Source organism: Passer domesticus, chromosome 13, assembly GCF_036417665.1.
Source record: "Passer domesticus isolate bPasDom1 chromosome 13, bPasDom1.hap1, whole genome shotgun sequence".
In the NCBI taxonomy this organism is placed as follows: domain Eukaryota; kingdom Metazoa; phylum Chordata; class Aves; order Passeriformes; family Passeridae; genus Passer; species Passer domesticus.
Window position 1 is genome coordinate 20,176,670 of NC_087486.1, and position 27,743 is coordinate 20,204,412.

At 51.4% G+C, this 27,743-nt stretch overlaps 2 protein-coding genes, 1 long non-coding RNA gene and 1 other non-coding gene across 6 annotated transcripts; all 4 read right to left on the reverse strand.

The window, feature by feature from the left end:
• Positions 1-8,072: 8,072 nt before the first annotated feature.
• Positions 8,073-9,032, reverse strand: LOC135280443 (ring-infected erythrocyte surface antigen-like). 2 transcript variants are annotated; one of them, XM_064388353.1, is made up of 3 exons: positions 8,908-9,032; positions 8,575-8,797; positions 8,073-8,313 (listed from the first exon to the last, which is right to left on the reverse strand). In XM_064388353.1, exons 1-2 carry the CDS (start codon positions 8,929-8,931, stop codon positions 8,591-8,593), a joined length of 231 nt encoding a protein of 76 aa, XP_064244423.1. In that variant the 5' UTR covers positions 8,932-9,032; the 3' UTR covers positions 8,073-8,313; positions 8,575-8,590. The 2 variants fall into 2 exon arrangements, with proteins under 2 accessions (XP_064244423.1, XP_064244422.1); XM_064388352.1 differs by lacking the exon at positions 8,073-8,313 and having other exon boundaries at positions 8,520-8,797.
• Positions 9,033-12,490: 3,458 nt separating this feature from the next.
• LOC135280132 (ring-infected erythrocyte surface antigen-like) lies at positions 12,491-13,497 on the reverse strand. Of its 2 annotated transcripts, XM_064387887.1 has the most exons (3): positions 13,374-13,497; positions 13,041-13,263; positions 12,491-12,779 (listed from the first exon to the last, which is right to left on the reverse strand). In XM_064387887.1, exons 1-2 carry the CDS (start codon positions 13,395-13,397, stop codon positions 13,057-13,059), a joined length of 231 nt encoding a protein of 76 aa, XP_064243957.1. In that variant the 5' UTR covers positions 13,398-13,497; the 3' UTR covers positions 12,491-12,779; positions 13,041-13,056. The 2 variants fall into 2 exon arrangements, with proteins under 2 accessions (XP_064243957.1, XP_064243955.1); XM_064387885.1 differs by lacking the exon at positions 12,491-12,779 and having other exon boundaries at positions 12,968-13,263.
• Positions 13,498-16,893: 3,396 nt separating this feature from the next.
• LOC135280143 (uncharacterized) lies at positions 16,894-19,518 on the reverse strand. The gene is made up of 4 exons (XR_010347196.1): positions 19,238-19,518; positions 18,665-18,888; positions 17,582-18,068; positions 16,894-17,187 (listed from the first exon to the last, which is right to left on the reverse strand). It is a non-coding gene; the product is annotated as an uncharacterized LOC135280143 (long non-coding RNA).
• Positions 18,210-18,412, reverse strand: LOC135280476 (small nucleolar RNA SNORA74). The gene has a single exon (XR_010347394.1). It is a non-coding gene; the product is annotated as a small nucleolar RNA SNORA74 (small nucleolar RNA).
• Positions 19,519-27,743: the final 8,225 nt, after the last annotated feature.

Genomic DNA, 27,743 nt, shown 5'->3' on the forward strand with positions numbered 1-27,743 from the left:
ATCCTGCTGGGATTGGCGCTCCAGAGCAGGCAGCACGAAAAGCCCAGGCGGCAGCAACAGCTCAGTACTGATGGGCAGAGATCAGAGCGAGCGCCAACTGACCACTGGCAGCAGGCAGAGTGTCTGCTCTGCTGGTTTCCAGGTGCTGGACGTTCCACCTGGAACACTGTGGGAGCTGTGATGTCACAGAAGTTTCAGGGCCGCTCCACACTGGGAGATGGGCATGGTGGAATGATGAAATCCTTGAATGGTTTGGCTAGGAAGGGAACCTAAAGATCATCTGGTTCCAAGCTGAGCAGCCTCCCAGCACAGCAGGTTGCTGCGGCCCCTGTCCAAGCTGGCCTTGGATGTTGGTGGCCATGGGGTATGCACAGCCTCTCTGCACTGGTCCCTGTGTCAGGGACAAGCACCCTGACAGGAAAGAACTTCTTCCCATCATCAAATGGATTCCAGCTCGTGCAGTTTCATCCCATTCCTCCTTTTTCCATCACTTCACTTCTTGGCGGAGAGTCCTCTCCCACTTCCCTGTGGGTCAGCCTGTTCCTGCAGGGTCACACATGTGGCTGAAGCTGCAGCCAGGGGAGAGAGAAGCCAAGCTGCCAGAGAGAGGAAATGGGGAAAGTGACATGAGAGATGAGAGAAGAAGGAAAAAGTAGAGACATGCAAGACATTGGTTTGGGTGGGCTGTGGGATTCATGCCTTTTATTAGAGGCCAGGTTCTCTGGTGCACTCAATGACTGTGTGATTGCGGCGTGTCCACAGTGAGCCCATGTGAGCGACCTGCACTCCCAGAGGCCGGGGCACACTTGCTTCAAGTGCTGATGAATGAGGCCAGAGACGGGTCTTTGTGTGGAACTCCAAACGCTGTGCATTGTGTCGAAGAGGGTCCAGGGACAGGGAGAAAATGAGGCTGGGGTCTGGGGGTTTCATATGGCGGGGGTGAATGTGTGAAGGCAGGACCAGCAGGGAAGAAGAGAGGGAAGAACATTCTCTGCAGAGTAGCTATAAGGAAAAAATGGCAGTTGAAGTGGGTGATAGCAAGAAAAGCTGCAGATTGCAAGAGGCTGCAAGTGGCCATGGGTGAGAGCCTTGCATTCAGAGGGGTTTCTCTGTTTCACCTTGGTCCCCTTTGCCCTAAGGTATTACAGTTGCAATGAGAGGCCCCTGGGCCTCCACAACTGCCCCCTTTATGATTTCAAGAATGAAGGCTTCTGCCATGGACTTTTGCAAGCGTTGAGCAAAACTGGATAGAATAAGCAACACAATGAATACAAGAAACAAAGTCCACAAAACAGACTTAACTAAAGGTGAAAGCCAGCCTTTCGTGCCCGAGGCTTTCAAAAGTCCAGTGAGCGAGTCGTTGTTGCCTTTTGTCTGGATCTTGTTTGTTTGATCTTTGAGCGGCTGGACGCTCTGGTATACTGAGTCCCTATGTGAGAAGAGGTTGACAAGCGTGGCCATGGGCAAGAAATTGTGGCTTGGCTGTGGAAGCAGCCAGCTGAAGGCACGTGGCATAGTGAGGAGCTTTGCTGCTTGCGGCTGCCTGCTGCAGCGGCAACAAAGGACAGCATGCTTTGACTTTAGCTAATTTAGTAGTGGGTGGAGGCTTGGGTGGCCTGAAAGTAAAGAGATAGGGAGATTGCAATGTGAAACTTAAATTCTGGTCCCACTAAACTTTCTCTTCTGTAAGGCAATGGTTTGAACTCAGCTTCTTAGAAGAATCAAATATCAATGCTAGAATACAGTTTTTACAAATGTTAAGCGGTATATCGCAGTTAGTGGTGTCTGAGCTATCTTGGTGTTGGTCTGTGTGGTCCACGCTGCTTAGGAGATCTTCTTCTGTCCTTCTTCTTCTTCTTTTCCAGGCTGCTGCTGTCTCTCGTAGGCTTTTGTTCTGTTCTTCTGATGGTGGCTCTGGTGTTTGTCTCGCCGTTGGCAGAAGGGTTTGATGTTTTTTTGCTGGGATCCATGTTGGGCCTGCTGCTGTAGAGACACAAGCGTATCCTCTCCCCCAAGTAATGAATGATAAAGGACCCATAATTTCTTTGGATTCAGGGTCTTTGATCAACACAGGCGGCTTTTCTTTTAACTGGGCTGCAGTCACATGAAATGCAAAAGGCCTGGTGACTGGGGGAGTTGGCTCCATAAATGAGGTGTTGAAAAAGTTGAACACATCAAGGGCCTTGGCCAGTGTCTCAATGGGAGATAATATGTGGACTCCCTGTCTCTGTTGATCAAGGATCCTTTGGATGGAAGAGTGGGCTCTCTGCACTATGGAGTGTCCTGTGGCAGAGTGTGGTATGGCTGTGAAATGTTTTGCAGCCCACTGGTCAGAAAATGGTTGGAATCAGTGGGAGGTATAAGCAGGACCATGATCAGTTTTAATTTCCTGTGGAACTGGGAAGGTGGAATAGGCTAAAAAGGAACGTTTTACAGCATCTTTTGATTTCTCACCAGCATGAGCAAAGGCGAAAACCGCAGCGTTGTCGGTGTGGATTCAGACGGGGATGTATTTTAGTCTCCCAAAAGGGGCTTGGTGTGTGATTGCCCGATCTGGAGAGTCTTTAGTCCTCTTGGATTGAGTGCAGCTGTGACAGAAGCAAAGGCATGTTGCTGACAATTTGGGCAGGTGCTTGCCATGGATCTTGCCTGATCTTGGGTAATTTTCAAGATGCTGAGCGGTGCAGGAATGTTTGGATGGTAGAAGCGGTGGCGGATCCTAGCCTGGTCAAAAAGATTCCGTAGGGAGATTTGGACAACCATTGCTGGGGCATCTGCTTTAGCATTGCCTACTATAAATGCAGGAAGGGTGGTATGAGATCTTGTGTGCATGATATAGTGTGGGTGTTGTCTGTGGGACAAAAGAGAAATGAAAGGGGGAAGCAAATGCTCTAGTTGGGGTTAGAAATGTCTTTGAAAATGGAATTTTCGGCCTGCTGCACTAGGCCATAGATATCTGACGAATCAGTGATCAAATGAATAGGTTCTTTGAAAGCAGAGAAGGTCCTAACGAGTGCAGTCAATTCAGCAATTTGGGCAGGATGAGGATCCCCTGGCTTGGCTTTTGTCTCTTGAGCAATGCATACCCAGGGTAGTGCAGAGCAGGCCCGGAAGCAGAGCCCGGAGCCTTTGGAGGCTGCAAGCCTTAAATATCAGCCCCTGCAGCAGCCCAGATGCAGGTGCCAGAGTTGCCAAGGCTGCCATGGCCTTGAGAGCGGGCAGGTGGATTTTGCATCCCTGTGGCCTGATGGCGGCTCTGGAGCCAGGAGTGCCTGTGGCTGCAGCAGGACGGGTGGCTGAAAGTTTCCTGCCTTGCTTTGGTGGCATGGCTGCAGGGATAACTGCAGTGAGAGCCCCCTCTGTGCTGGTGGCAGCTCAGCTCTTGGGGACGCCGCTGTGCCCCAGCCCAGGAGCAGCAGCAGTGCCCAGCGGCAGCAGTGGTGTCAGTGGGACCCCCTGTGCACAGGGACCCCCAGCCGTGGGGTGGCCGTGGCAGCAGCCCCAGGGAGCTCCAGCCCCGGGATCCCGGAACAAGTGGAAATCCCAAGTGTGCAAATGCTTCCTGTGCCCTAAGGAATGACAAAGAGAAGTGAGGTTTTAAAAAGAAGCAGTATTTATTTGCCAAAGATTGGCAAACTCTAGGGTTTACAGAACGCCTTTCATTAAAACAATCCTTATAATAACAACAAAACCAATACCAATCTACAGGATTGATTTACATGGGATCCTAGGGACTAACAATCTTCAAAACATATTTACAGTGAAGTACTAAGGTGAACATATTTACAGAAATCTTCTACTATTTCAAACATATATACACCGCCGTAATATCTACAGCCATCTTCTCCATCAGTCCTGGAAGAAAGGAAGAAGCAAAGTTGGAGTCTGCTGCCAGCACTGAGCCCAGCTGGGCTGGGATCAGGGCCCCAGGAGCTGGGACAGGGCTGGCAGGGCTGCTGTGGCCCCAGGCAAGTGCAGGGCAGGCCAGGGCTGGTGCTTGTGGCAGCACAATCCAGGCCCCCTGCGGGCAGCGTGTCCCTGAGCGGGGCCATCCAGCCCAGCCCCAGCCTGGCGTCAGGGCAGCCACTGTGTCTGTGGGCAGGGCATGGGGAGCATCTGCCCTTCTTACTTGTGGGGCTCCATCTTCATCCAAGGACCATGGGCTCCTCCTCATTGTTCTCGTCAACTTCCATCTCCTCGATGTCATCCTCCACGTCTACTTCCATCTCCTCCACCAGCTCTTCCACATCCACCTCCATCCTTTCTTCCTCATCCTGCACCATGTCCACTTCCATCTCCTCCACAATGTCTCTGGCAGTCTGCAAGAGACAGCAAAATCTCGCAGTGGGCTTCCTGTCCCACACCATCCATTGCCACGTGGCTGCAGCCTGCTCAAGCAGGCTGCCCCCTCCCTGGAATGGCACTGTACCTCCACTGGCACAGCAGTGCTCATCCTGCTGGGATTGGCGCTCCAGAGCAGGCAGCACGAAAAGCCCAGGCGGCAGCAACAGCTCAGTACTGATGGGCAGAGATCAGACCGAGTGCCAACTGACCACTGGCAGCAGGCAGAGTGTCTGCTCTGCTGGTTTCCAGGTGCTGGACGTTCCACCTGGAACACTGTGGGAGCTGTGATGTCACAGAAGTTTCAGGGCCGCTCCACACTGGGAGATGGGCATGGTGGAATGATGAAATCCTTGAATGGTTTGGCTTGGAAGGGACCCTAAAGATCATCTGGTTCCTAGCTGAGCAAGCTGGCAGCACAGCAGGTTGTCTTGGCCCCTGTCCAAGCTGGCCTTGGATGTTGGTGGCCATGGGGTATGCACAGCCTCTCTGCACTGGTCCCAGTGTCAGGGACAAGCACCCTGACAGGAAAGAACTTCTTCCCATCATCAAATGGATTCCAGCTCTTGCAGTTTCATCCCATTCCCCCTTGTTCTGTCACTTCAGTTGCTGACAACGAGTCCTCTCCCACTTCCCTGTGGGTCAGCCTGTTCCTGCAGGGTCACACATGTGGCTGAAGCTGCAGCCAGGAGAGAGAGAAGCCAAGCTGCCAGAGAGAGGAAATGGGGAAAGTGACATGAGAGATGAGAGAAGAAGGAAAAAGTAGAGACATGCAAGGCATTGGTTTGGGTGGGCTGTGGGATTCATGCCTTTTATTAGAGGCCAGGTTCTCTGGTGCACTCAATGACTGTGTGATTGCGGCGTGTCCACAGTGAGCCCGTGTGAGCGAGCTGCACTGCCAGAGCCCGGAGCACACTTGCTTCAAGTGCTGATGAAGGAGGCCAGAGACGGGTCTTTGTGTGCAACTCCAAACACTGTGCATGGCCATGAAGAGGGTCCAGGGCCAGAGAGAAAATGAGGCTGGGGACTGAGGGTTTCATATGGGGGGGGGAGAAGGGGCAAAGCCAGGACCAGCAGGGGAGAAGAGAGGGAAGAACATTCTCTGGAGAGTCGATATAAGGAAAAAATGGCAGTTGAAGTGGGTGATAGCAAGAAAAGCTGCAGATTGCAAGAGGCTGCAAGTGGCCATGGGTGAGAGCCCTGCATTCAGAGGGGTTTCTCTGTTTCACCTTGGTCCCCTTTGCCCTAAGGTATTACAGTTGCAATGAGAGGCCCCTGGGCCTCCACAAGTGCCCCCTTTTTGTTTTCAAGAATGAAGGCTTCTGCCATGGACTTTTGCAAGCGTTGAGCAAAACTGGATAGAATAAGCAACACAATGAATACGAGAAACAAAGTCCACAAAACAGTCTTAAGTAAAGGTGAAAGCCAGCCTTTCATGCCCCAGTCTTTCAAAAGTCCAGTGAGCCAGTCGTTGTTGCCTTTTGTCTGGATCTTGTTGATTTGGTCTTTGAGCAGCTAGACGCTCAGGTATACTGAGTCCCTATGTGAGAAGAGGTTGACAAGCGTGGCCATGGGCAAGAAATTGTGGCTTGGCTGTGGAAGCAGCCAGCTGAAGGCACGTGGCATAGTGAGGAGCTTTGCTGCTTGCGGCTGCCTGCTGCAGCGGCAACAAAGGACAGCATGCTTTGACTTTAGCTAATTTAGTAGTGGGTGGAGGCTTGGGTGGCCTGAAAGTAAAGAGATAGAGAGATTGCAATGTGAAACTTAAATTCTGGTCCCACTAAACTTCCTCTTCTGTAAGGCAATGGTTTGAACTCAGCTTCTTAGAAGAATCAAATATAAATGCTACAATATAGTTTTTCCAAATGTTAAGTGATATATCCCGCTTAGTGGTGTCTGAGCTATCTTGGTGTTGGTCTGTGTGGTCCACGCTGCTTAGGAGATCTTCTTCTGTCCTTCTTCTTCTTTTCCAGGCTGCTGCTGTCTCTCTTAGGCTTTCATTCTGTTCTTCTGATGGTGGCTCTGGTGTTTGCCTGGCCATTGGCAGAAGGGTTTGATGTTTTTTGCTGGGATCCATGTTGGGCCTGCTGCTGTAGAGACACAAGCGTATCCTCTCCCCCAAGTAATGAATGATAAAGGGCCCATAATTTCTTTGGATTCAGGGTCTTTGATCAACACAGGCGGCTTTTCTTTTAACTGGGCTGCAGTCACATGAAATGCAAAAGGCCTGGTGACTGGGGGAGTTGGCTCCATAAATGAGGTGTTGAAAAAGTTGAGCACATCAAGGGCCTTGGCCAGTGTCTCAATGGGAGATAATATGTGGACTCCCTGTCTCTGTTGATCAAGGATCCTTTGGATGGAAGAGTGGGCCCTCTGCACTATGGAGTGTCCTGTGGCAGAGTGTGGTATGGCTGTGAAATGTTTTGCAGCCCACTGGTCAGAAAATGGTTGGAATCAGTGGGAGGTATAAGCAGGACCATGATCAGTTTTAATTTCCCGTGGAACTGGGAAGGTGGAATAGGCTAAAAAGGACCGTTTTACAGCATCTTTTGATTTCTCACCAGCATGGGCAGAGGCGAAACCCGCAGCGTTGTCGGTGTGGATTGAGACGGGGTTGTATTTTAGTCTCCCAAAAGGGGCTTGGTGTGTGATGTGTGATTGCCCGATCTGGAGAGTCTTTAGTCCTCTTGGATTGAGTGCAGCTGTGACAGAAGCAAAGGCATGTTGCTGACAATTTGGGCAGGTGCTTGCCATGGATCTTGCCTGATCTTGGGTAATTTTCAAGATGCTGAGCGGTGCAGGAATGTTTGGATGGTAGAAGTGGTGGCGGGTCCTAGCCTGGTCAAAACCATTCCCTAGGGAGATTTGGACAACCATTGCTGGGGCATCTGCTTTAGCATTGCCTACTATAAATGCAGGAAGGGTGGTATGAGATCTTGTGTGCATGATATAGTGTGGGTGTTGTCTGTGGGACAAAAGAGAAATGAAAGGGGGAAGCAAATGCTCTAGTTGGGGTTAGAAATGTCTTTGAAAATGGAATTTTCGGCCTGCTGCACTAGGCCATAGATATCTGACGAATCAGTGATCAAATGAATAGGTTCTTTGAAAGCAGAGAAGGTCCTAACGAGTGCAGTCGATTCAGCAATTTGGGCAGGATGAGGGTCCCCTGGCTTGGCTTTTGTCTCTTGAGCAATGCATACCCAGGGTAGTGCAGAGCAGGCCCGGAAGCAGAGCCCGGAGCCTTTGGAGGCTGCAAGCCTTAAACATCATCCCCTGCAGCAGCCCAGATGCAGGTGCCACAGTTGCCAAGGCTGTCAAGGCCTTGAGAGCGGGAAGGTGGATTTTGCATCCCTGTGGCCTGATGGCAGTTCTGGAGCCAGGAGTGGCTGTGGCTGCAGCAGGAAGGGTGGCTGAAAGTTTCCTGCCTTGCTTTGGTGGCATGGCTGCAGGGGCCAGTGCAGTGAGAGCCCCCTCTGTGCTGGTGGCAGCTCAGCTCTTGGGGACGCCGCTGTGCCCCAGCCCAGGAGCAGCAGCAGTGCCCAGCGGCAGCAGTGGTGTCAGTGGGACCCCCTGTGCACAGGGACCCCCAGCCGCGGGGTGGCCATGGCAGCAGCCCCAGGGAGCTCCAGCCCCGGGATCCCGGAACAAGTGGTAATCCCAAGTCTGGAAATGATGCCTGTGCCCATAGGAATGGCAAAGAGAAGTGAGGTTTTAAAAAGAAGCAGTATTTATTTGCCAAAGATTGCCAAACTCTGGGATTTACAGAACACTTTTCATTACAACAATCCTTATAACAACAACAACAAAACCAATACCAATCTACAGGATTGATTTACATGGGATCCTAGGGACTAACAATCTTCAAAACATATTTACAGTGAAGTACTAAGGTGAACATATTTACAGAAATCTTCTAAGTTTTCAAACATATATATAGAGGCGTAATATCTACAGCCATCATCTCCATCAGTCCTGGAGGAAAGGAAGAAGCAAAGTTGGAGTCTGCTGCCAGCTAGACTGGAAGATGGGCCCCAGGAGCTGGGCAGGGCTGGCAGGACTGCTGTGGCCCCAGACAAGTGCAGGGCAGGCCAGGGCTGGTGCTTGTGGCAGCACAATCCCGGCCCCCTGCAGGCAGCGTGTCCCTGAGCGGAGCCATCGAGCCCAGCCTCAGGCTGGCGTCAGGGCAGCCACTGTGTCTGTGGGCAGGGCATGGGGAGCATCTGCCTGTCTTACTTGTGAAGCTCCATCTTCATCCAAGGACCATGGGCTCCTCCTCATCCTTCTCATCCACTTCCATCGCCTCGATGTCATCCTCCTCATCAACTTCCATCTCCTCGATGTTATCCTCCATGTCCACTTCCATCTCCTCAACTTGCTCTTCCACATCCACCTCCATCCTTTCTTCCTCACCTAGCACCATGTCCACTTGCATCCACTCCACCGTGTCTCTGGCAGTCTGCAAGAGACATCACAATCTGACAGTGGGGTTCCTGTCCCACACCATCCATTGCCACGTGGCTGCAGCCTGCTCAAGCAGGCTGCCCCCTCCCTGGAATGGCACTGTACCTCCACTGGAGCAGCAGTGCTCATCCTGCTGGGATTGGCGCTCCAGAGCAGGCAGCACGAAAAGCCCAGGCGGCAGCAACAGCTCAGTACTGACGGGCAGAGATCAGAGCGAGCGCCAACTGACCACTGGCAGCAGGCAGAGTGTCTGCTCTGCTGGTTTCCAGGTGCTGGACGTTCCACCTGGAACACTGTGGGAGCTGTGATGTCACAGAAGTTTCAGGGCCGCTCCACACTGGGAGATGGGCATGGTGGAATGATGAAATCCTTGAATGGTTTGGCTAGGAAGGGACCCTAAAGATCATCTGGTTCCAAGCTGAGCAGCCTCCCAGCACAGCAGGTTGCTGCGGCCCCTGTCCAAGCTGGCCTTGGATGTTGGTGGCCATGGGGTATGCACAGCCTCTCTGCACTGGTCCCTGTGTCAGGGACAAGCACCCTGACAGGAAAGAACTTCTTCCCATCATCAAATGGATTCCAGCTCGTGCAGTTTCATCCCATTCCTCCTTTTTCCATCACTTCACTTCTTGGCGGAGAGTCCTCTCCCACTTCCCTGTGGGTCAGCCTGTTCCTGCAGGGTCACACATGTGGCTGAAGCTGCAGCCAGGGGAGAGAGAAGCCAAGCTGCCAGAGAGAGGAAATGGGGAAAGTGACATGAGAGATGAGAGAAGAAGGAAAAAGTAGAGACATGCAAGGCATTGGTTTGGGTGGGCTGTGGGATTCATGCCTTTTATTAGAGGCCAGGTTCTCTGGTGCACTCAATGACTGTGTGATTGCGGCGTGTCCACAGTGAGCCCATGTGAGCGACCTGCACTCCCAGAGGCCGGGGCACACTTGCTTCAAGTGCTGATGAATGAGGCCAGAGACGGGTCTTTGTGTGGAACTCCAGACGCTGTGCATTGTGTCGAAGAGGGTCCAGGGACAGGGAGAAAATGAGGCTGGGGTCTGGGGGTTTCATATGGCGGGGGTGAATGTGTGAAGGCAGGACCAGCAGGGAAGAAGAGAGGGAAGAACATTCTCTGCAGAGTAGCTATAAGGAAAAAATGGCAGTTGAAGTGGGTGATAGCAAGAAAAGCTGCAGATTGCAAGAGGCTGCAAGTGGCCATGGGTGAGAGCCTTGCATTCAGAGGGGTTTCTCTGTTTCACCTTGGTCCCCTTTGCCCTAAGGTATTACAGTTGCAATGAGAGGCCCCTGGGCCTCCACAACTGCCCCCTTTATGATTTCAAGAATGAAGGCTTCTGCCATGGACTTTTGCAAGCGTTGAGCAAAACTGGATAGAATAAGCAACACAATGAATACAAGAATCAAAGTCCACAAAACAGACTTAACTAAAGGTGAAAGCCAGCCTTTCGTGCCCGAGGCTTTCAAAAGTCCAGTGAGCGAGTCGTTGTTGCCTTTTGTCTGGATCTTGTTTGTTTGATCTTTGAGCGGCTGGACGCTCTGGTATACTGAGTCCCTATGTGAGAAGAGGTTGACAAGCGTGGCCATGGGCAAGAAATTGTGGCTTGGCTGTGGAAGCAGCCAGCTGAAGGCACGTGGCCTAGTGAGGAGCTTGCGGCTGCCTGCTGCAGTGGCAACAAAGGACAGCATCTTTTGACTTTAGTTAATTTTGTAGTGGGTGGAGGCTTGGGTGGCCTGAAAGTAAAGAGATAGGGAGATTGCAATGTGAAACTTAAATTCTGGTCCCACTAAACTTTCTCTTCTGTAAGGCAATGGTTTGAACTCAGCTTCTTAGAAGAATCAAATATCAATGCTAGAATACAGTTTTTACAAATGTTAAGCGGTATATCGCAGTTAGTGGTGTCTGAGCTATCTTGGTGTTGGTCTGTGTGGTCCACGCTGCTTAGGAGATCTTCTTCTGTCCTTCTTCTTCTTCTTTTCCAGGCTGCTGCTGTCTCTCGTAGGCTTTTGTTCTGTTCTTCTGATGGTGGCTCTGGTGTTTGTCTCGCCATTGGCAGAAGGGTTTGATGTTTTTTTGCTGGGATCCATGTTGGGCCTGCTGCTGTAGAGACACAAGCGTATCCTCTCCCCCAAGTAATGAATGATAAAGGACCCATAATTTCTTTGGATTCAGGGTCTTTGATCAACACAGGCGGCTTTTCTTTTAACTGGGCTGCAGTCACATGAAATGCAAAAGGCCTGGTGACTGGGGGAGTTGGCTCCATAAATGAGGTGTTGAAAAAGTTGAACACATCAAGGGCCTTGGCCAGTGTCTCAATGGGAGATAATATGTGGACTCCCTGTCTCTGTTGATCAAGGATCCTTTGGATGGAAGAGTGGGCTCTCTGCACTATGGAGTGTCCTGTGGCAGAGTGTGGTATGGCTGTGAAATGTTTTGCAGCCCACTGGTCAGAAAATGGTTGGAATCAGTGGGAGGTATAAGCAGGACCATGATCAGTTTTAATTTCCTGTGGAACTGGGAAGGTGGAATAGGCTAAAAAGGAACGTTTTACAGCATCTTTTGATTTCTCACCAGCATGAGCAAAGGCGAAAACCGCAGCGTTGTCGGTGTGGATTCAGACGGGGATGTATTTTAGTCTCCCAAAAGGGGCTTGGTGTGTGATTGCCCGATCTGGAGAGTCTTTAGTCCTCTTGGATTGAGTGCAGCTGTGACAGAAGCAAAGGCATGTTGCTGACAATTTGGGCAGGTGCTTGCCATGGATCTTGCCTGATCTTGGGTAATTTTCAAGATGCTGAGCGGTGCAGGAATGTTTGGATGGTAGAAGTGGTGGCGGGTCCTAGCCTGGTCAAAAAGATTCCGTAGGGAGATTTGGACAACCATTGCTGGGGCATCTGCTTTAGCATTGCCTACTATAAATGCAGGAAGGGTGGTATGAGATCTTGTGTGCATGATATAGTGTGGGTGTTGTCTGTGGGACAAAAGAGAAATGAAAGGGGGAAGCAAATGCTCTAGTTGGGGTTAGAAATGTCTTTGAAAATGGAATTTTCGGCCTGCTGCACTAGGCCATAGATATCTGACGAATCAGTGATCAAATGAATAGGTTCTTTGAAAGCGGAGAAGGTCCTAACGAGTGCAGTCAATTCAGCAATTTGGGCAGGATGAGGATCCCCTGGCTTGGCTTTTGTCTCTTGAGCAATGCGGGCCCAGGGTAGTGCAGAGCAGGCCCGGAAGCAGAGCCCGGAGCCTTTGGAGGCTGCAAGCCTTAAACATCATCCCCTGCAGCAGCCCAGATGCAGGTGCCACAGTTGCCAAGGCTGTCAAGGCCTTGAGAGCGGGAAGGTGGATTTTGCATCCCTGTGGCCTGATGGCGGCTCTGGAGCCAGGAGTCCCTGTGGCTGCAGCAGGAAGGGTGGCTGAAAGTTTCCTGCCTTGCTTTGGTGGCATGGCTGCAGGGGCCAGTGCAGTGAGAGCCCCCTCTGTGCTGGTGGCAGCTCAGCTCTTGGGGACGCCGCTGTGCCCCAGCCCAGGAGCAGCAGCAGTGCCCAGCGGCAGCAGTGGTGTCAGTGGGACCCCCTGTGCACAGGGACCCCCAGCCGCGGGGTGGCCATGGCAGCAGCCCCAGGGAGCTCCAGCCCCGGGATCCCGGAACAAGTGGTAATCCCAAGTCTGGAAATGATGCCTGTGCCCATAGGAATGGCAAAGAGAAGTGAGGTTTTAAAAAGAAGCAGTATTTATTTGCCAAAGATTGCCAAACTCTGGGATTTAAAGAACACTTTTCATTACAACAATCCTTATAACAACAACAACAAAACCAATACCAATCTACAGGATTGATTTACATGGGATCCTAGGGACTAACAATCTTCAAAACATATTTACAGTGAAGTACTAAGGTGAACATATTTACAGAAATCTTCTAAGTTTTCAAACATATATATAGAGGCGTAATATCTACAGCCATCATCTCCATCAGTCCTGGAAGAAAGGAAGAAGCAAAGTTGGAGTCTGCTGCCAGCTAGACTGGAAGATGGGCCCCAGGAGCTGGGCAGGGCTGGCAGGACTGCTGTGGCCCCAGACAAGTGCAGGGCAGGCCAGGGCTGGTGCTTGTGGCAGCACAATCCAGGCCCCCTGCAGGCAGCGTGTCCCTGAGCGGGGCCATCGAGCCCAGCCTCAGGCTGGCGTCAGGGCAGCCACTGTGTCTGTGGGCAGGGCATGGGGAGCATCTGCCTGTCTTACTTGTGAAGCTCCATCTTCATCCAAGGACCATGGGCTCCTCCTCATCCTTCTCATCCACTTCCATCGCCTCGATGTCATCCTCCTCATCAACTTCCATCTCCTCGATGTTATCCTCCATGTCCACTTCCATCTCCTCAACTTGCTCTTCCACATCCACCTCCATCCTTTCTTCCTCACCTAGCACCATGTCCACTTGCATCCACTCCACCGTGTCTCTGGCAGTCTGCAAGAGACATCACAATCTGACAGTGGGCTTCCTGTCCCACACCATCCATTGCCACGTGGCTGCAGCCTGCTCAAGCAGGCTGCCCCCTCCCTGGAATGGCACTGTACCTCCACTGGAGCAGCAGTGCTCATCCTGCTGGGATTGGCGCTCCAGAGCAGGCAGCACGAAAAGCCCAGGCGGCAGCAACAGCTCAGTACTGACGGGCAGAGATCAGAGCGAGCGCCAACTGACCACTGGCAGCAGGCAGAGTGTCTGCTCTGCTGGTTTCCAGGTGCTGGACGTTCCACCTGGAACACTGTGGGAGCTGTGATGTCACAGAAGTTTCAGGGCCGCTCCACACTGGGAGATGGGCATGGTGGAATGATGAAATCCTTGAATGGTTTGGCTAGGAAGGGACCCTAAAGATCATCTGGTTCCAAGCTGAGCAGCCTCCCAGCACAGCAGGTTGCTGCGGCCCCTGTCCAAGCTGGCCTTGGATGTTGGTGGCCATGGGGTATGCACAGCCTCTCTGCACTGGTCCCTGTGTCAGGGACAAGCACCCTGACAGGAAAGAACTTCTTCCCATCATCAAATGGATTCCAGCTCGTGCAGTTTCATCCCATTCCTCCTTTTTCCATCACTTCACTTCTTGGCGGAGAGTCCTCTCCCACTTCCCTGTGGGTCAGCCTGTTCCTGCAGGGTCACACATGTGGCTGAAGCTGCAGCCAGGGGAGAGAGAAGCCAAGCTGCCAGAGAGAGGAAATGGGGAAAGTGACATGAGAGATGAGAGAAGAAGGAAAAAGTAGAGACATGCAAGACATTGGTTTGGGTGGGCTGTGGGATTCATGCCTTTTATTAGAGGCCAGGTTCTCTGGTGCACTCAATGACTGTGTGATTGCGGCGTGTCCACAGTGAGCCCATGTGAGCGACCTGCACTCCCAGAGGCCGGGGCACACTTGCTTCAAGTGCTGATGAATGAGGCCAGAGACGGGTCTTTGTGTGGAACTCCAAACGCTGTGCATTGTGTCGAAGAGGGTCCAGGGACAGGGAGAAAATGAGGCTGGGGTCTGGGGGTTTCATATGGCGGGGGTGAATGTGTGAAGGCAGGACCAGCAGGGAAGAAGAGAGGGAAGAACATTCTCTGCAGAGTAGCTATAAGGAAAAAATGGCAGTTGAAGTGGGTGATAGCAAGAAAAGCTGCAGATTGCAAGAGGCTGCAAGTGGCCATGGGTGAGAGCCTTGCATTCAGAGGGGTTTCTCTGTTTCACCTTGGTCCCCTTTGCCCTAAGGTATTACAGTTGCAATGAGAGGCCCCTGGGCCTCCACAACTGCCCCCTTTATGATTTCAAGAATGAAGGCTTCTGCCATGGACTTTTGCAAGCGTTGAGCAAAACTGGATAGAATAAGCAACACAATGAATACAAGAAACAAAGTCCACAAAACAGACTTAACTAAAGGTGAAAGCCAGCCTTTCGTGCCCGAGGCTTTCAAAAGTCCAGTGAGCGAGTCGTTGTTGCCTTTTGTCTGGATCTTGTTTGTTTGATCTTTGAGCGGCTGGACGCTCTGGTATACTGAGTCCCTATGTGAGAAGAGGTTGACAAGCGTGGCCATGGGCAAGAAATTGTGGCTTGGCTGTGGAAGCAGCCAGCTGAAGGCACGTGGCCTAGTGAGGAGCTTGCGGCTGCCTGCTGCAGTGGCAACAAAGGACAGCATCTTTTGACTTTAGTTAATTTTGTAGTGGGTGGAGGCTTGGGTGGCCTGAAAGTAAAGAGATAGGGAGATTGCAATGTGAAACTTAAATTCTGGTCCCACTAAACTTTCTCTTCTGTAAGGCAATGGTTTGAACTCAGCTTCTTAGAAGAATCAAATATCAATGCTAGAATACAGTTTTTACAAATGTTAAGCGGTATATCGCAGTTAGTGGTGTCTGAGCTATCTTGGTGTTGGTCTGTGTGGTCCACGCTGCTTAGGAGATCTTCTTCTGTCCTTCTTCTTCTTCTTTTCCAGGCTGCTGCTGTCTCTCGTAGGCTTTTGTTCTGTTCTTCTGATGGTGGCTCTGGTGTTTGCCTGGCCATTGGCAGAAGGGTTTGATGTTTTTTTGCTGGGATCCATGTTGGGCCTGCTGCTGTAGAGACACAAGCGTATCCTCTCCCCCAAGTAATGAATGATAAAGGACCCATAATTTCTTTGGATTCAGGGTCTTTGATCAACACAGGCGGCTTTTCTTTTAACTGGGCTGCAGTCACATGAAATGCAAAAGGCCTGGTGACTGGGGGAGTTGGCTCCATAAATGAGGTGTTGAAAAAGTTGAACACATCAAGGGCCTTGGCCAGTGTCTCAATGGGAGATAATATGTGGACTCCCTGTCTCTGTTGATCAAGGATCCTTTGGATGGAAGAGTGGGCTCTCTGCACTATGGAGTGTCCTGTGGCAGAGTGTGGTATGGCTGTGAAATGTTTTGTACCCCACTGGTCAGAAAATGGTTGGAATCAGTCTGAGATACACGCAGGACCATGATCAGTTTTAATTTCCTGTGGAACTGGGAAGGTGGAAAAAGCTAAAAAGGAACGTTTTATAGCATCTTTTGATTTCTCACCAGCATGGGCAGAGGCGAAAACCGCAGCGTTGTTGGTGTGGATTGAGACGGGCATGTATTTTAGTCTCCCAAAAGGGGCTTGGTGTGTGATGTGTGATTGCCCGATCTGGAGACTCTTTAGTCTCTCTGCAATTGTAAGCTGCCGCACTTGCCGGGGGCTGTCTTTTGGACTTTATCTTCTGCAGTCTCAAAACCATTGTCCTGTACTGGAGTGATGACATCTTGTAGTGCATTGTCCAAAATAATTTCAGCTTCTGCACAAATGAATATATCGCACATGTAATGCAAATTGCAGCATGTGGATGTCTGCTCTGGATGGGCAAGAGAATTTGGGCTACAAACCATTGACAAATCATTGGGCTATTCTTCGTTCCTTGAGGCAATATGGTCTATATGGATTTGTTTTGTCTCCCTGCTGTGTGAAGATAGCTCACCATCCCATAATATGAAGCCTAAACTTACACACTAATGCAGAATAGAATCTGAAACATATAAAAGCTAAAACTTGAGGCATCACCTGTGGCTCTGTGCTCAGGTGGGAGCCCACCTGCAGAGCTGGCCCAGCACAGGGAGGAGCTGCAGCTGCTGGAGCCAGGCCAGAGGAGGCTCCAGGATAAGCAGAGGGATGGAGCAGCTCTCCTGGCAGGAAAGCCTGGCACAGCTGGGAATGTTCACCTGGAGAGAAACTTTGGGGTGATATTACCTGAAGGAGCTGACAGGAAACAAGTCTCTACATTTTCCAGGGGATGGTGGGACAGGACACAGGGAATGGCTTCCCAGTGCCAGAGCGCAGGGATGGATGGGATATTGGCAAAAGCCCAAATTCCCCATTTTTTACCACTTTTGGGAATACCTGGTCCAGCAGGAGAGCTCCCTGACACAAGTGAGCGTTCCTTGGCTGCCAGCAGGCAGGACCCCCCCACACCACACAGGCAGCAGGCACCCAGCCCTGGGAAAGAGGAAAATTGCTGGACACAACATAAATCCATGGAGAAACCCCTGATTAGTTTTGCAGGTGGGATTTGCTCCTACAGAAACAACAGAACTCAGGCTTCAACCAGGAAAAACTTTTATTCCCCAGTGATTAGTATTTTAACAAGTATTCCCATGTGCAGTACAAAAAAAGGGCATTCAAAGCTCTGGATATTCAGGTGGCAGAAGGGCTCATGGCTAAACTAACAGTGCCAGGGACATTTAAGGAGTCTGGATTATTTCACAAAGTCAGGGTTTCCTAGAAGACTGCAAGGAATCCAAAGGGATCCAAATCTCATTTTGGAAAGCAAATTACTCCTTTTGTTCCAGCTTTTGCATTTAAATACCATTTTTGTCTGAAGCCCTGTCTGTCCCTCCCTGTGGAGGATTTTGTGAACAGCTGGCTAGTTGACAAAGGTCACACTGATATAATACCGTTAGTTAAGGAAGAAGGAGATAGGTATAGGAGCCAGCAGTCAGTGTCTAAATCAGGCAAGGGCGCTGTGCCCTTGGTGCAACATCAGGATGGGGGAGAGGATTGTTAGTTAGAAATATGAAGAAAAGATGTGGACAGCTGCAACATAGTAGTCACAAGAATGTTAAGGTAGGCATAGTTAGCTGATAAGTAACTAACCAATAATGAGCTCGCCTTTTGCAATATGTATTAGCCTCATTAACACCAATATAAATGTATGTGCCTATCAATAAAGTTTTGAGATTTGCTGATCACTCATATTGAGTGCTGCATTTCTTCTGCCGATACCACACCTCCCCACCAGTTCTGATGTATTTTACACATCCATCAGCCTTTTCCAACCTTCCTTTGTGGGCTCATTTCCCCCCAGGCCTAGGGATGAGAGCTGGTGCCTCACTACAGCCTCTCCAGTCTCCACTCTCAAATCCTGCTGCATCCAACAGCCTTGTAAGATAATGAAAAGCAAACTGAGCAAGCTTAAATATAAATACGTTTAATTGAGGTCATATAAAAATGTATTTCCAAAAAAGCAATGAGAGGAGATCAACAATAAACTCTACACATAATTCTTGTTATACTTTGCCCCAAATCACCTTTGATGTTTCCAATTCCTACATCCACATCCTGAAAACAAATTCTTCTCCAGCTGCCCCATTTAAACTGTGGGCTCCAGGTTTCCATCTTCTCAATACCTTTCAAACAAGGATCTTCAAAGCAGCATCGACAGCTTTACTTCTGACCACTCCTGCTGCTCCAGCAAGCCTCACACCAACAATTTACCTGTAATAAAAACCCAATAAAGACAGCTGAAAAGAGGACCCCTATTCAAACCTTAGCATTGACCAGTTAATTAACTGACATTCATTTTTATATAAAAATGCACATTAAAATATCTGCAACAGAATTTTCCATGTTCTGTGTGTTGTCTGCATCCAATCTAGGCTGTAACTCCACGGGCAGGGGTTACTCCACTCTCGGGCATGCAGAGTGCTGCCAAAACCTGGCACCACTGAACACCAGGACGGCCCCACCGGTGCCAGGAAAGCTCAGCAGCACCTTCCTCTCCCAGCAGCATAACACTGGCACAGGCACTGAGCAGCCACGGGCAGCTGACTACTGCTGGGAGAAAAAAAACCACCAAAACGGGGGGGTTTACAGGGCAGAAAAAATGTGGAGGCACTTCTCTGATGATGCCTACTATCATCAAGGCTTCATCCAGCAAGAGGGATAAGCTAAACCTAACTGCTGGATAAACCAGCAATGTTATTGCCACCCTGAGGACCTGAGGCTAGCACAGGAGCCAGCAGAGGCCTTTTAGTTAATTCAAGACAGCAAAACATTTTTCCCCATTTCCCCTCACTGGCTCATGGTCACACCTCACCCACGTGGCTCCAGAGCTCTCCCTGTCTCTCACGGGCAGGTTATTCCTTCTCATCTCCTCTCCACAGGTTCAAGTGCCCTCCTGGAGAGTCTCCTTGGCTGTCCCAGCACAGCACAGCACAGCTTGGGCGTTTCACACACGACAAGGTCGGGCCACCTCAGGGCTGCTGCCGGCCACCGACAGCTGCGGGTCACCTCGATCCCCCCATCGGCTGAAGGCCTAAAGAGAGGACAGCAGAAACATCGCAAATAATCCATCAGGTCCATCTGTATTCATAAAGTTCAACAGCAGCGGCCTGGCTTATGGCAGAACACAAAAGCCGAGTGAAGGCTTTTGAGCTCAGCCTCTCACTCACCACCGAGTGAGAGGCTGAGGAATTAATGCTGAACAGCACAGCCGAGCAACACCCCCAGTCCCGGGCACCAGGCCCCAGTGGGCTGCAGCGCTTGCCGGCTACCAGGAACAGCTAAATAAGAAAAAGTGAGTATTTCAGGTGGCGCCTTCCTTCCCCTGAGCCCCGGTCTCCAGCCCCGCTGCCGCCGCCACCCGTGCCCCGTTCCCCCCTCACCTCATGGCGGCGGCGGCCCCTCATGGCGAGGGAGCCTGGCCCGCCTGAGCCGCTCCTTGCCCCCACGGCGGCGAGCTGAGGGAGCCCGGCCCGCCTGAGCCGCTCCTTGCCCCCATGGCGGCGAGCTGAGGGAGAAGCCCGGCCCGCCCGAGCCGCTCCTTGCCCCCATGGCGGCGAGCTGAGGGAGAAGCCCGACCCGCCTGAGCCGCTCCGGAGCCTCACGGCGGCGGCGGCACAAAAGGAGCTGGCCCCGCCGCGCTGCCGAGGTGATTCCACAGGCACTGCCCCGCTCGCCTCGGCCGCTCCCCCCGGGGCGGGGAAAAACCCTCGATAATCCGTCACAGAGCGGCATGGGCTGGGCGGGATTTTAATGATCGTCTTGTCTCACTCCCTGCCATGGGCAGGGACATTTTCCCCTATCCCAGGTTGCTCCAATCCGTCCAGCCTGGCCTTGGACACTTCCAGCATCCCTGACAGAGCCAGAGCAGGAAACACAGGATCTGTAGAGCTGGAAGGGCTGAACTCAAGCACCAGCTCATGGAAAGCAGAGGGCTGGTGAGCTGCCTCTGCTTGTCCCTGATGTGTCCCACTTCAGGCACAGGAGGTAGAAGTGTCAGCTCAGAAACAGCTGCCAGCAACAAAAATCCAGCCATGAAATAAGCAGAGAAAAAATTGGGGTGCTGCCGAGTGCCTTGCTGGGAGAAGCACAATTCCACACCTTCCCTGGCCTCCACTGGATGCCTTAACATCAGCCCAGTGCTCTGTGTATCCATGTCTGGGCACAGCAGCGTAACTGTGACCTCTCTCGCTGGGGATCCATTCAAAGGAAGTTTTTCTCTGGGCTTTGTGCCCCAGTGAGACACTTCAAGGCCTTTCCAGAAAGCCTGGCATCCCTCCCACATGCTCCTCATGTCTTTAATGCTCTCAGAGCTCAGCAAGGAACTCAGCTGGAGCTGTGCCTTGCCTCAGGCAATCATCCACTCCAGCTCTGTCTTCAAATGTTTCACGCTCTATTTTCAGCCCAAGGCAGGCAGCTATTCTTCCTGGATGTGGGGTGCTCCTCCCCAGCTCAGCCTGATCCTGCCTTGTCCCGGGAAGCTCTGGGCTTGTTGTGCCTGGGACACGACTGTGTGCAGGGAGAGAGGCTGGTGCTGAGCAGAAGGAGCTCGGTGCTTCCCCCTGTAAGTGATGAACCTGGTGAGGAACAGGTTTCCCAGCTATGCCCAGTGCAGCACAGCAAAAGCTCTCTGGGGGAGAGACAGGTAGGGGCAGACACAGAGCATTTCATGCTCTTGTTCCTGGGGGTCTCGCTGCCCATGACCGAGGGCACGTGCCCACACAGGGATGGATGATGACTCTGCTGAGACCCTAAGCCGCAGCTTCAGTCTGGAACTGTTTAATTCATTGGCGCAGCATGGGGCCCAAATTAATATGCTTTGTCTCTTTTAATAAGACATTTTCAGCAGGATTGGGGAGATACTTCAAAAGCTTCCTGAATGCCAAATACCAGAACTCAGCAACTCTCAGTGCCAAGACCAGTCCCTCACTTCCCAGTACAGATTCCCTCTGTGTGCACAGCTTTTCCTCTGCTTGCTGGCCTCAGAGGGGGCCTCAAACAAAGGCCTGCACATCATTTGTGAACTTTGGGTGAAAAGCATCAAACCAGGTGAAACACAGCAGCTCTGCCATGGGAGTGAAGCCCTTTTCTGTCACAGGAATGTGCTCTCTGCATTAGTTGCAGCCAGTCCCTGTTGTTCATCTTGGCTTGCTGACCACTAAACAGATCCTCCTTTTCTCCTGCAAGTGTTGTGGCAGGGTCTGAAGGGACGGAGATGCTTTGTTCCAAGTCAGATTAGAGATATGAGTTACTACAAAACAAAAGCCCAGCTAGCCTTCAGGAGAGTTCCTCTAGTCTAGACACAGCCTCCCCTGAGCTCCCTGTGTGCATCCCAGCACAGCCCTGCAGCTTGTGTTCAAAGCAACTCAACAGGCTCTGGAAGCCTGGGTAACCTCTGCCCTGTGAATGCTCAGTTGCAGCATAAAGGAGAATCACATCTGAGTGATTTTGCTCCCATAAATTAGCAGGATGGGTTAAACCAGGACATGAGCACGGTCTGCTGGCACAGTGCATCCACTCAAGAGATCTGCACTGGCATGGAGCTGTAGTGCTTCAAAATACGTGTGCTCCAAGCCTGGGGTGGGACATCCCCCATGTAGCCAATGTCTGCAGCTTCTGTGGCAGCAAGAGAGATCCTTTACTGTCACCTCAGTCTTGAACACACCCATGCTCAGGGCTCGCTGCCTGCCCCATGTCACTGCTCACCTCCACCTCTGGCACTGCAGGGTTGGTCCTGTGATCCTTCTGTACGGATCAGATTTTGGCTCAACATCATTTGGCCACACCGTCAGTCACCAGAGCAAAAGACAGAGTAGTACTGTGGGAAGAGGAAGAAAATTCAGTAAACCTATGAAAGAAAAGATTTGTGGGTGTACATCATCATTTACCATGGTGGTCACCTCCAGACCCACAGCCAAGCATGTTCAGGCTCTGGTGAGAAGAACTTTTGTCCCCCTGGTGTCTGTCATGGCTGGGGACCATGATGATGACACCTTGTGGGTGCTGGTGCTTGCACTGCCCTATGAGGGACACCAGCCTTGCTCGGCTCCCACACAGCAGAGGTGGTGGGGCAGCCACGGCCTCGATGGTGCCTTTTCCTCTCTTGGGAGATTCAGCATGCTTTGAGGTGCTGCACCCAGGTCAGGCCAACCCCATACATGAGCACAGACTGGGAGAAGAGCTCATTGACCAGCAGAGAAGGATTTGGAAGATATCATGGATTAAAAGATGAACATGTGTCGGACCCCAGAGCATCTCTCTGGATGCCCTGGATGTCTCAAAGCCCTGGCAGGGGCTTGGAGACCCTGGCAGGAAGCCAAAGACACCTGAATGTGAGGAAATGAGAGAATTTCAGGCCTGAATGGTGAGGGGATGACATTCACTTGATAAAATTTGAATTATAATGCACTGTACAGGGGGGTTTTATATGTTGTACAGGGGGGTCTAGAATCCTGTGCATGGGTCAGGAGTCCTAAGATGGAGGAATTTGGGCGTGCCCTGTCCTTCTTCTTTCTTCTCCTTGGCATCCATGTTCAGGATGATGTTGGCATGTGTGCATTGGTTCATAGAGAAGGTGCACTTGCCAACAAGGGCAGAAAGTATTGGAAATTAAAGGTAAATATCTAATACATAGTTTTCACTATAAAAGAGACAACTGCCCCGTGGGCGGGGGAGAGTGCCCTTGGCTGTCTTGCTGATCAGACCTCGGCTGGACAGACAGAAAAACTTTGGAGATAAGGAACAATAAACTCAACTGAAGACCAAAAAGCAAGAGTCCAGACTCCTTCTTCGAAAGCGCGGCCTGCCCAGAACCACCTTTTCCCGTGCTGGGGCAGAGACCACTGGCAGCCAACCCCGGCAAACATGGGCCAACAATGTACAGCAGGAGCCCAGAAATTCCCCTGTGCTGAGCTGCACCCACAGAGGAGTGGGCAGCAGGTGAGGGGGGGATTGTCCCCCTCTACTCTGCCGTTGTGAGATGCCCCTGCAGAGCTGCTCCAGCATCAGAAGGACCTACAGCTGTTGGAGCAAGTCCAGAGAGGCCACGGAGCTGCTCCCAGGGCTGGAGTTCCTCTGCCATGGAGTCAGGCTGGGAGAGCTGGGGGTGCTCACCTGGAGAGGAGAAGGCTCCAGGGAGAGCTCAGAGCCCCTGCCAGGGCCTAAAGGGGCTCCAGGAGAGCTGGAGAGGGACTGGGGACAAGGGATGGAGGGGCAGGACGCAGGGAATGGCTCCCACTGCCAGAGGGCAGGGATGGATGGGATATTGGGAATTAGGAATTGTTCCCTGGCAGGGTGGGCAGGCCCTGGCACAGGGTGCCCAGAGCAGCTGTGGCTGCCCCTGGATCCCTGGCACTGTCCAAGGCCAGGCTTGACGCAGCCTGCGATAGTGTAAGGTGTCCCTGACATGGCAGGGGGAGGAATAAAATTATTTTTATGGTCTCTTCTGACCCAACCCTTTTTGTAATTCCATCATCTCCTCCAACTCCACAGAGGGGCCATTTCCACTTCCCCACTGCCATCACAAGATGGCATTCCAGACCTAAAAGCTGAGCTGGCTCAGCTGATACTTAAGAGACCTTTTCCAGGCCCTGAGGTGTCCAACCCCAGAAGAAGCTGTGGATTTAACCCTGCCTGCTGAGCTCCTCTGCCAGGTCTCAGCCCTGACACCACCTTTTAATCCCATCCCTTAATGCCAGGGCTGTGCTTTAATCAGCGGCACTGAAACACTGCTGCCGTTACTCCATAACCTCTGAGCCATCTAATTGCACTGAATTAAGCCAGTTATAGTTTGGACAGTGAATGGCATGCAGAGCACTTTAATCTTGACCTGCAATACCTCCAGCTCTTGCAGGGCCTCCTCTGCCTCCGAGGAGACACTGCTAATCAGACCAAGCCAGGATGTTGTTTAAGACATGGACAAAGGGAGCCAAGGGCAAATCATGAGCAAAATGAACCTGACTCATTTTGTTACAAAGCACTGTTGAAGGTAGAAGTGCCTTTTCTTTGCCTGAGAATGATTTGGGAGAGTAGTGAGAAGTCTTTCAGTAATTTATAACTTCAAAATAATAACAAAAAAAAGAAGAAAAATCATTCGTCTCAGATATGTTTTTTAAAAAGAAAGCTTATTTTGAGTTAGGTGCATAAAGCACTGGTGCAGTGTGTTATCCTGTATCTGCTCCCACGTGTGAGTGGGTGCTCCAGGCTTCATCCACCAGTTGCTCCCTGCAAGAAGAACCCATGATCCAACCACCTCCTTCCCCGGCCAAGGGCCTGCAGCCTCCCAGTGGGGCTTGGTGCCATGCCCTGGGTGCCAGCTCTGCCAGCACAGCTCCCCTGGGGTGGCAGTGGGGCAGGACCTGCTGCTCAGCTGTCTCAGAGGCTGGGGCTGGCTGTGTCCCTCTGGGAAGCTGGGGGAAAGGCTGCTCGGGCTGTTCCTTTGCAGGGAGCTGGAGCAGCAACCCCACTTGGTCCAGAAGAAAGAGCAGTCGGGAAGGGTTACATAACCCCCGATCAGTCTGCCAAAGGGGTGGTGCACCAGCAGCAAGGGCAGTGCCCCTCTGGATGTGGCTGGGCAGGAGTGTGCCCTGCCTCCCCCGGGCCTGCAGCCCCTCTCTCTGTTCCCCCTCCATGCCCGCCTGGGTCTCCTGGCCCTGTCAGAGCCTGCTGGTTTTGTTGTTCAAAATGCACTCAGGCAGCTCGAGGAGCCCATGCAGCTCCCTCTGTTCTGGGCTGAAAATGCTGCACAGCAATTTCTTTTTCCATTTCATCGCTGGCAGAGCCCTTGAGCTTTGCTCCCCTCCTCTTCCACCCTCCTCTCCTCCTTCTGAGCTTCTCCCTGGCCCAGTCTCCTTCTCTGCTGCCCCCTTCTGCTCCCAGCTCCTATTTAACACCCATGTTTTCTGTCCTCTCCTTCAGTGCTCCTACCACAAGCCACAAGCTCTGCTATTCATCTACCAGATCCTAAACCACTGGCTCAATGTGATAAATGTGATCTGCTAATCCTGGAGAGAGGATCCTCCAGGAAGCAAACTCCTGCTGGGAGCTGTGGCAATCCCATGGCATCAACCACGGGGTACAAGAGGGGGCTGCAGCTGCCTTGCCCCGAGTGTGAGCACCACAATCAGCTCACCTTAGGAATTCAGACCTGCACAAGGCCCACCAAACACACCTGTGTCCTTCCAGTGCCCCACCAGGTCTCTTGACAGCAAGGGATTTGCTTTGATTCTGTGAGTTTTATAAAGCCCGACTCAAATCCCAGGGATTTCAGGCAGTGCTGGCACCCAGAGTGGGGTGGTGTGAGCACAGCCCTGGGGTCAGGTGCTGGGGACAGATGGGTGGGCACATCAACCCAGTGTTTTACAGCACAGCTAACTAGGAACAGCTTATTCCATTAAGGAAAAAAGAAAACCAATAATCATTCTTAATTAGGACAGAAACCCCCAGATAGGCTTTTTAAAAGAAAATGCCTAAAAATACCATTTTTGCTTTGATTTGAAAACTATTTTTTGCTCTTCAGACTGTAAGATAAAACACATTTGAATTGATGATGCATTTCACAGCAAAAATACATCCCTTTTCATCTTGAAAATGCTGAAATGGGTTGTTACAAAATTTTCAACGTTTACCCCCTTTCTTAAAAACAAAATTTTTAATTTTGATGAAATGTCTTTTTTCTTTTTTTTTCCCCCTAATAGAAACTCTTGATTACATTTTTACCCAACATCTCCAATTAGAATTAACAATTACAGCTGATTCTTGGTGGGGTGATAAACAGCTGGACTGCACAGCCCTCTCCACTCTCGGACTTCCAAACAAACCCCAGCCCTGGCAGTTTAGCCTTCTGCAACATTTTAGACTTGTCTAGTCACTGGAATTTATTTTTCTTTCTTTTTTTTCCCTGGTCTTTCTCCTCTGAGGGTTAGTTTTTACCAGTGCAGCATCTCTAACAGTCAGGGAACTTCACAGTGAGTTGAGATCGCATTGATTTCTTGAGGAAGAAGCCGCATACTAATTTTTCCTATTCTCCTCCCTTGAGGAACACAGGTAACAGCTCCAGGAAGGCAGCTGGGTTTGTAGATATTTTGTTTACCCGCTGGTTGACAGGAAAGTCTGAGGTCTGTGTGACCATCATGGGACATGAGGAGACTTTGGCTGGTCTAGTGCAAGGCCAGCTTTGCTGGGAAAGCACGTGAGATTAAAGCAGAACAGGTTAAACCTGAGAGAAGCATCAGGTGAGGATCAGGGAATGGATCAGTCCATGCTGTGCTGCCACAGCTTCCCCTTGCCTCCAGGATGATCCTCACACCCCCAGCTCTGTGGGGCAAGGGAAGGAACACTGGAGCAGTGTGAATGGAGAGGAAGGGACTGTGGTGGAGGGGAAGGGAAGATGTCAGAGTCTGCTCTTAAACCCCCAAACCCTCTGTTCCAGGCACCCAGGCAAGTTTGTGCAGCCTTTGCAGGCAACTTCCAGAGAGCCAAGAGGCACTGGGGCATCCTCCTTCAGGGAACTAGTGTCCCCAGTGCCACTGTGACTCCTGGGCTGCTGTGTCCAGTGCTTTTCATGGCTGCTCATCCCTGTGCTGGCTCCACACTGTTAATGGCTGATCTTCTCTCCCTGGAAACAAGCCCATGGCCTCTGCCTGTCCCACCTTGCCCCTTCCACTCCCCTGCCAAGCAGTTATTGCCTTCTTGGACAAACCTGAGATAGTATTAAATGAGAGGGAGGTTTTCATACACAAATGTCCCTGTGATTAATGGATTAAGAGACTCTGTGCAAATTAAACCCTTTCTTCAAAATTCACACATTCAGCTCTTCAGCTGTTGCTCTTCTCCGTGTAGTCCTTTACAGAAGTGCCTGTGGGCCTTGCTTGCCCCATCCCTTTTGCTGCAGTTTTCTCCCCACAGTGACCCAGGGATTCCCCCCAAATCCTTCACCCCACTGAGTCCTGGGCAGACCCTGCTGCTCCTGTACCAGCACCGTGGAGAGGAAGATGCTGTGAGCACAGCTTGTTTATATACAAAACCAGCCCAAGAGAGGGGCTTTAAATGCCTCTTTATTTCCATATTTATCATTGCAGCTCAGATGGATGAGGAACCCAATGGAAAGTTTAGATGAAACAGAGAAGAAATTAAAAACTGCTGGCAAGCGGCAGCTCAGCTGAGACTGGCAGCCTCAAGGGCTTCCAGAAGGAAAAAGGCTTTCAATTCCTGCATTGCTGCTCCCTAACAACCCAATTCCCCTGCCAGGCCAGGAGGGGTGGGGCAGCTGAGGAGCCCTGCCCTCCTGTGATCCCACCCCAGGGAGATGGACCTGAGACCCCAAAGCAGCAGTATGGTCTTGTTGATGTTTGACAGGGCTGATTTCTTCCCAGAGAGCAGCAACAGAGTGTGGCTGTGGAGGCTCCATAAGGATCTCCAGGTGATGGGCACTGTGGTCACCTGTGCCGTGGTGGAAAGGAGCCACAAAGGCTTTGCTGGACACTTTTGGAACATCCTTTGCTGGGTGTTGGTGATGGATGATGATTTAAAGCCCATTTGTGCAGGGAATAATGGCTCGTAACCATCCCCTCTCCTTTAGTGGTGTGACACTGCTGAGATGGGGGGTCTCATGTTTCCACCTTAGGGGAGGTGTTTTATAAATTGCCCCTGTCCTTGCTCCTGAGCCCGTATGTGCTGCGATGTGGACGTGCTTCAAATACAGTGAAGCGGAGGTTGCAGCTGGGATGTGGCTCCTGGGGGAGGCAGCCAGGGAGGCAGGGATGAGTGCTGCCCATGGCCGTCCAGTGATCTGAAGCCTTCAGCCCTGGGAGGGACTGACTGCCCCCAGGCCAGTGGAGTCTGACTCTGCTGGGGGATAACCAGGACTCTGTGTCTGTGACCGGAGTCTGT

Bases quoted from the DNA above. Each gene is read 5' to 3' on its own strand.
- LOC135280132 (XM_064387887.1), bottom strand. From the start codon at position 13,397: ATGAGCACTGCTGCTCCAGTGGAG. The intron at 13,264-13,373 runs GTACAGTGCCAT...TGTCTCTTGCAG, and splicing joins GCACTGCTGCTCCAGTGGAG to ACTGCCAGAGACACGGTGGA.
- LOC135280443 (XM_064388353.1), bottom strand. From the start codon at position 8,931: ATGAGCACTGCTGCTCCAGTGGAG. The intron at 8,798-8,907 runs GTACAGTGCCAT...TGTCTCTTGCAG, and splicing joins GCACTGCTGCTCCAGTGGAG to ACTGCCAGAGACACGGTGGA.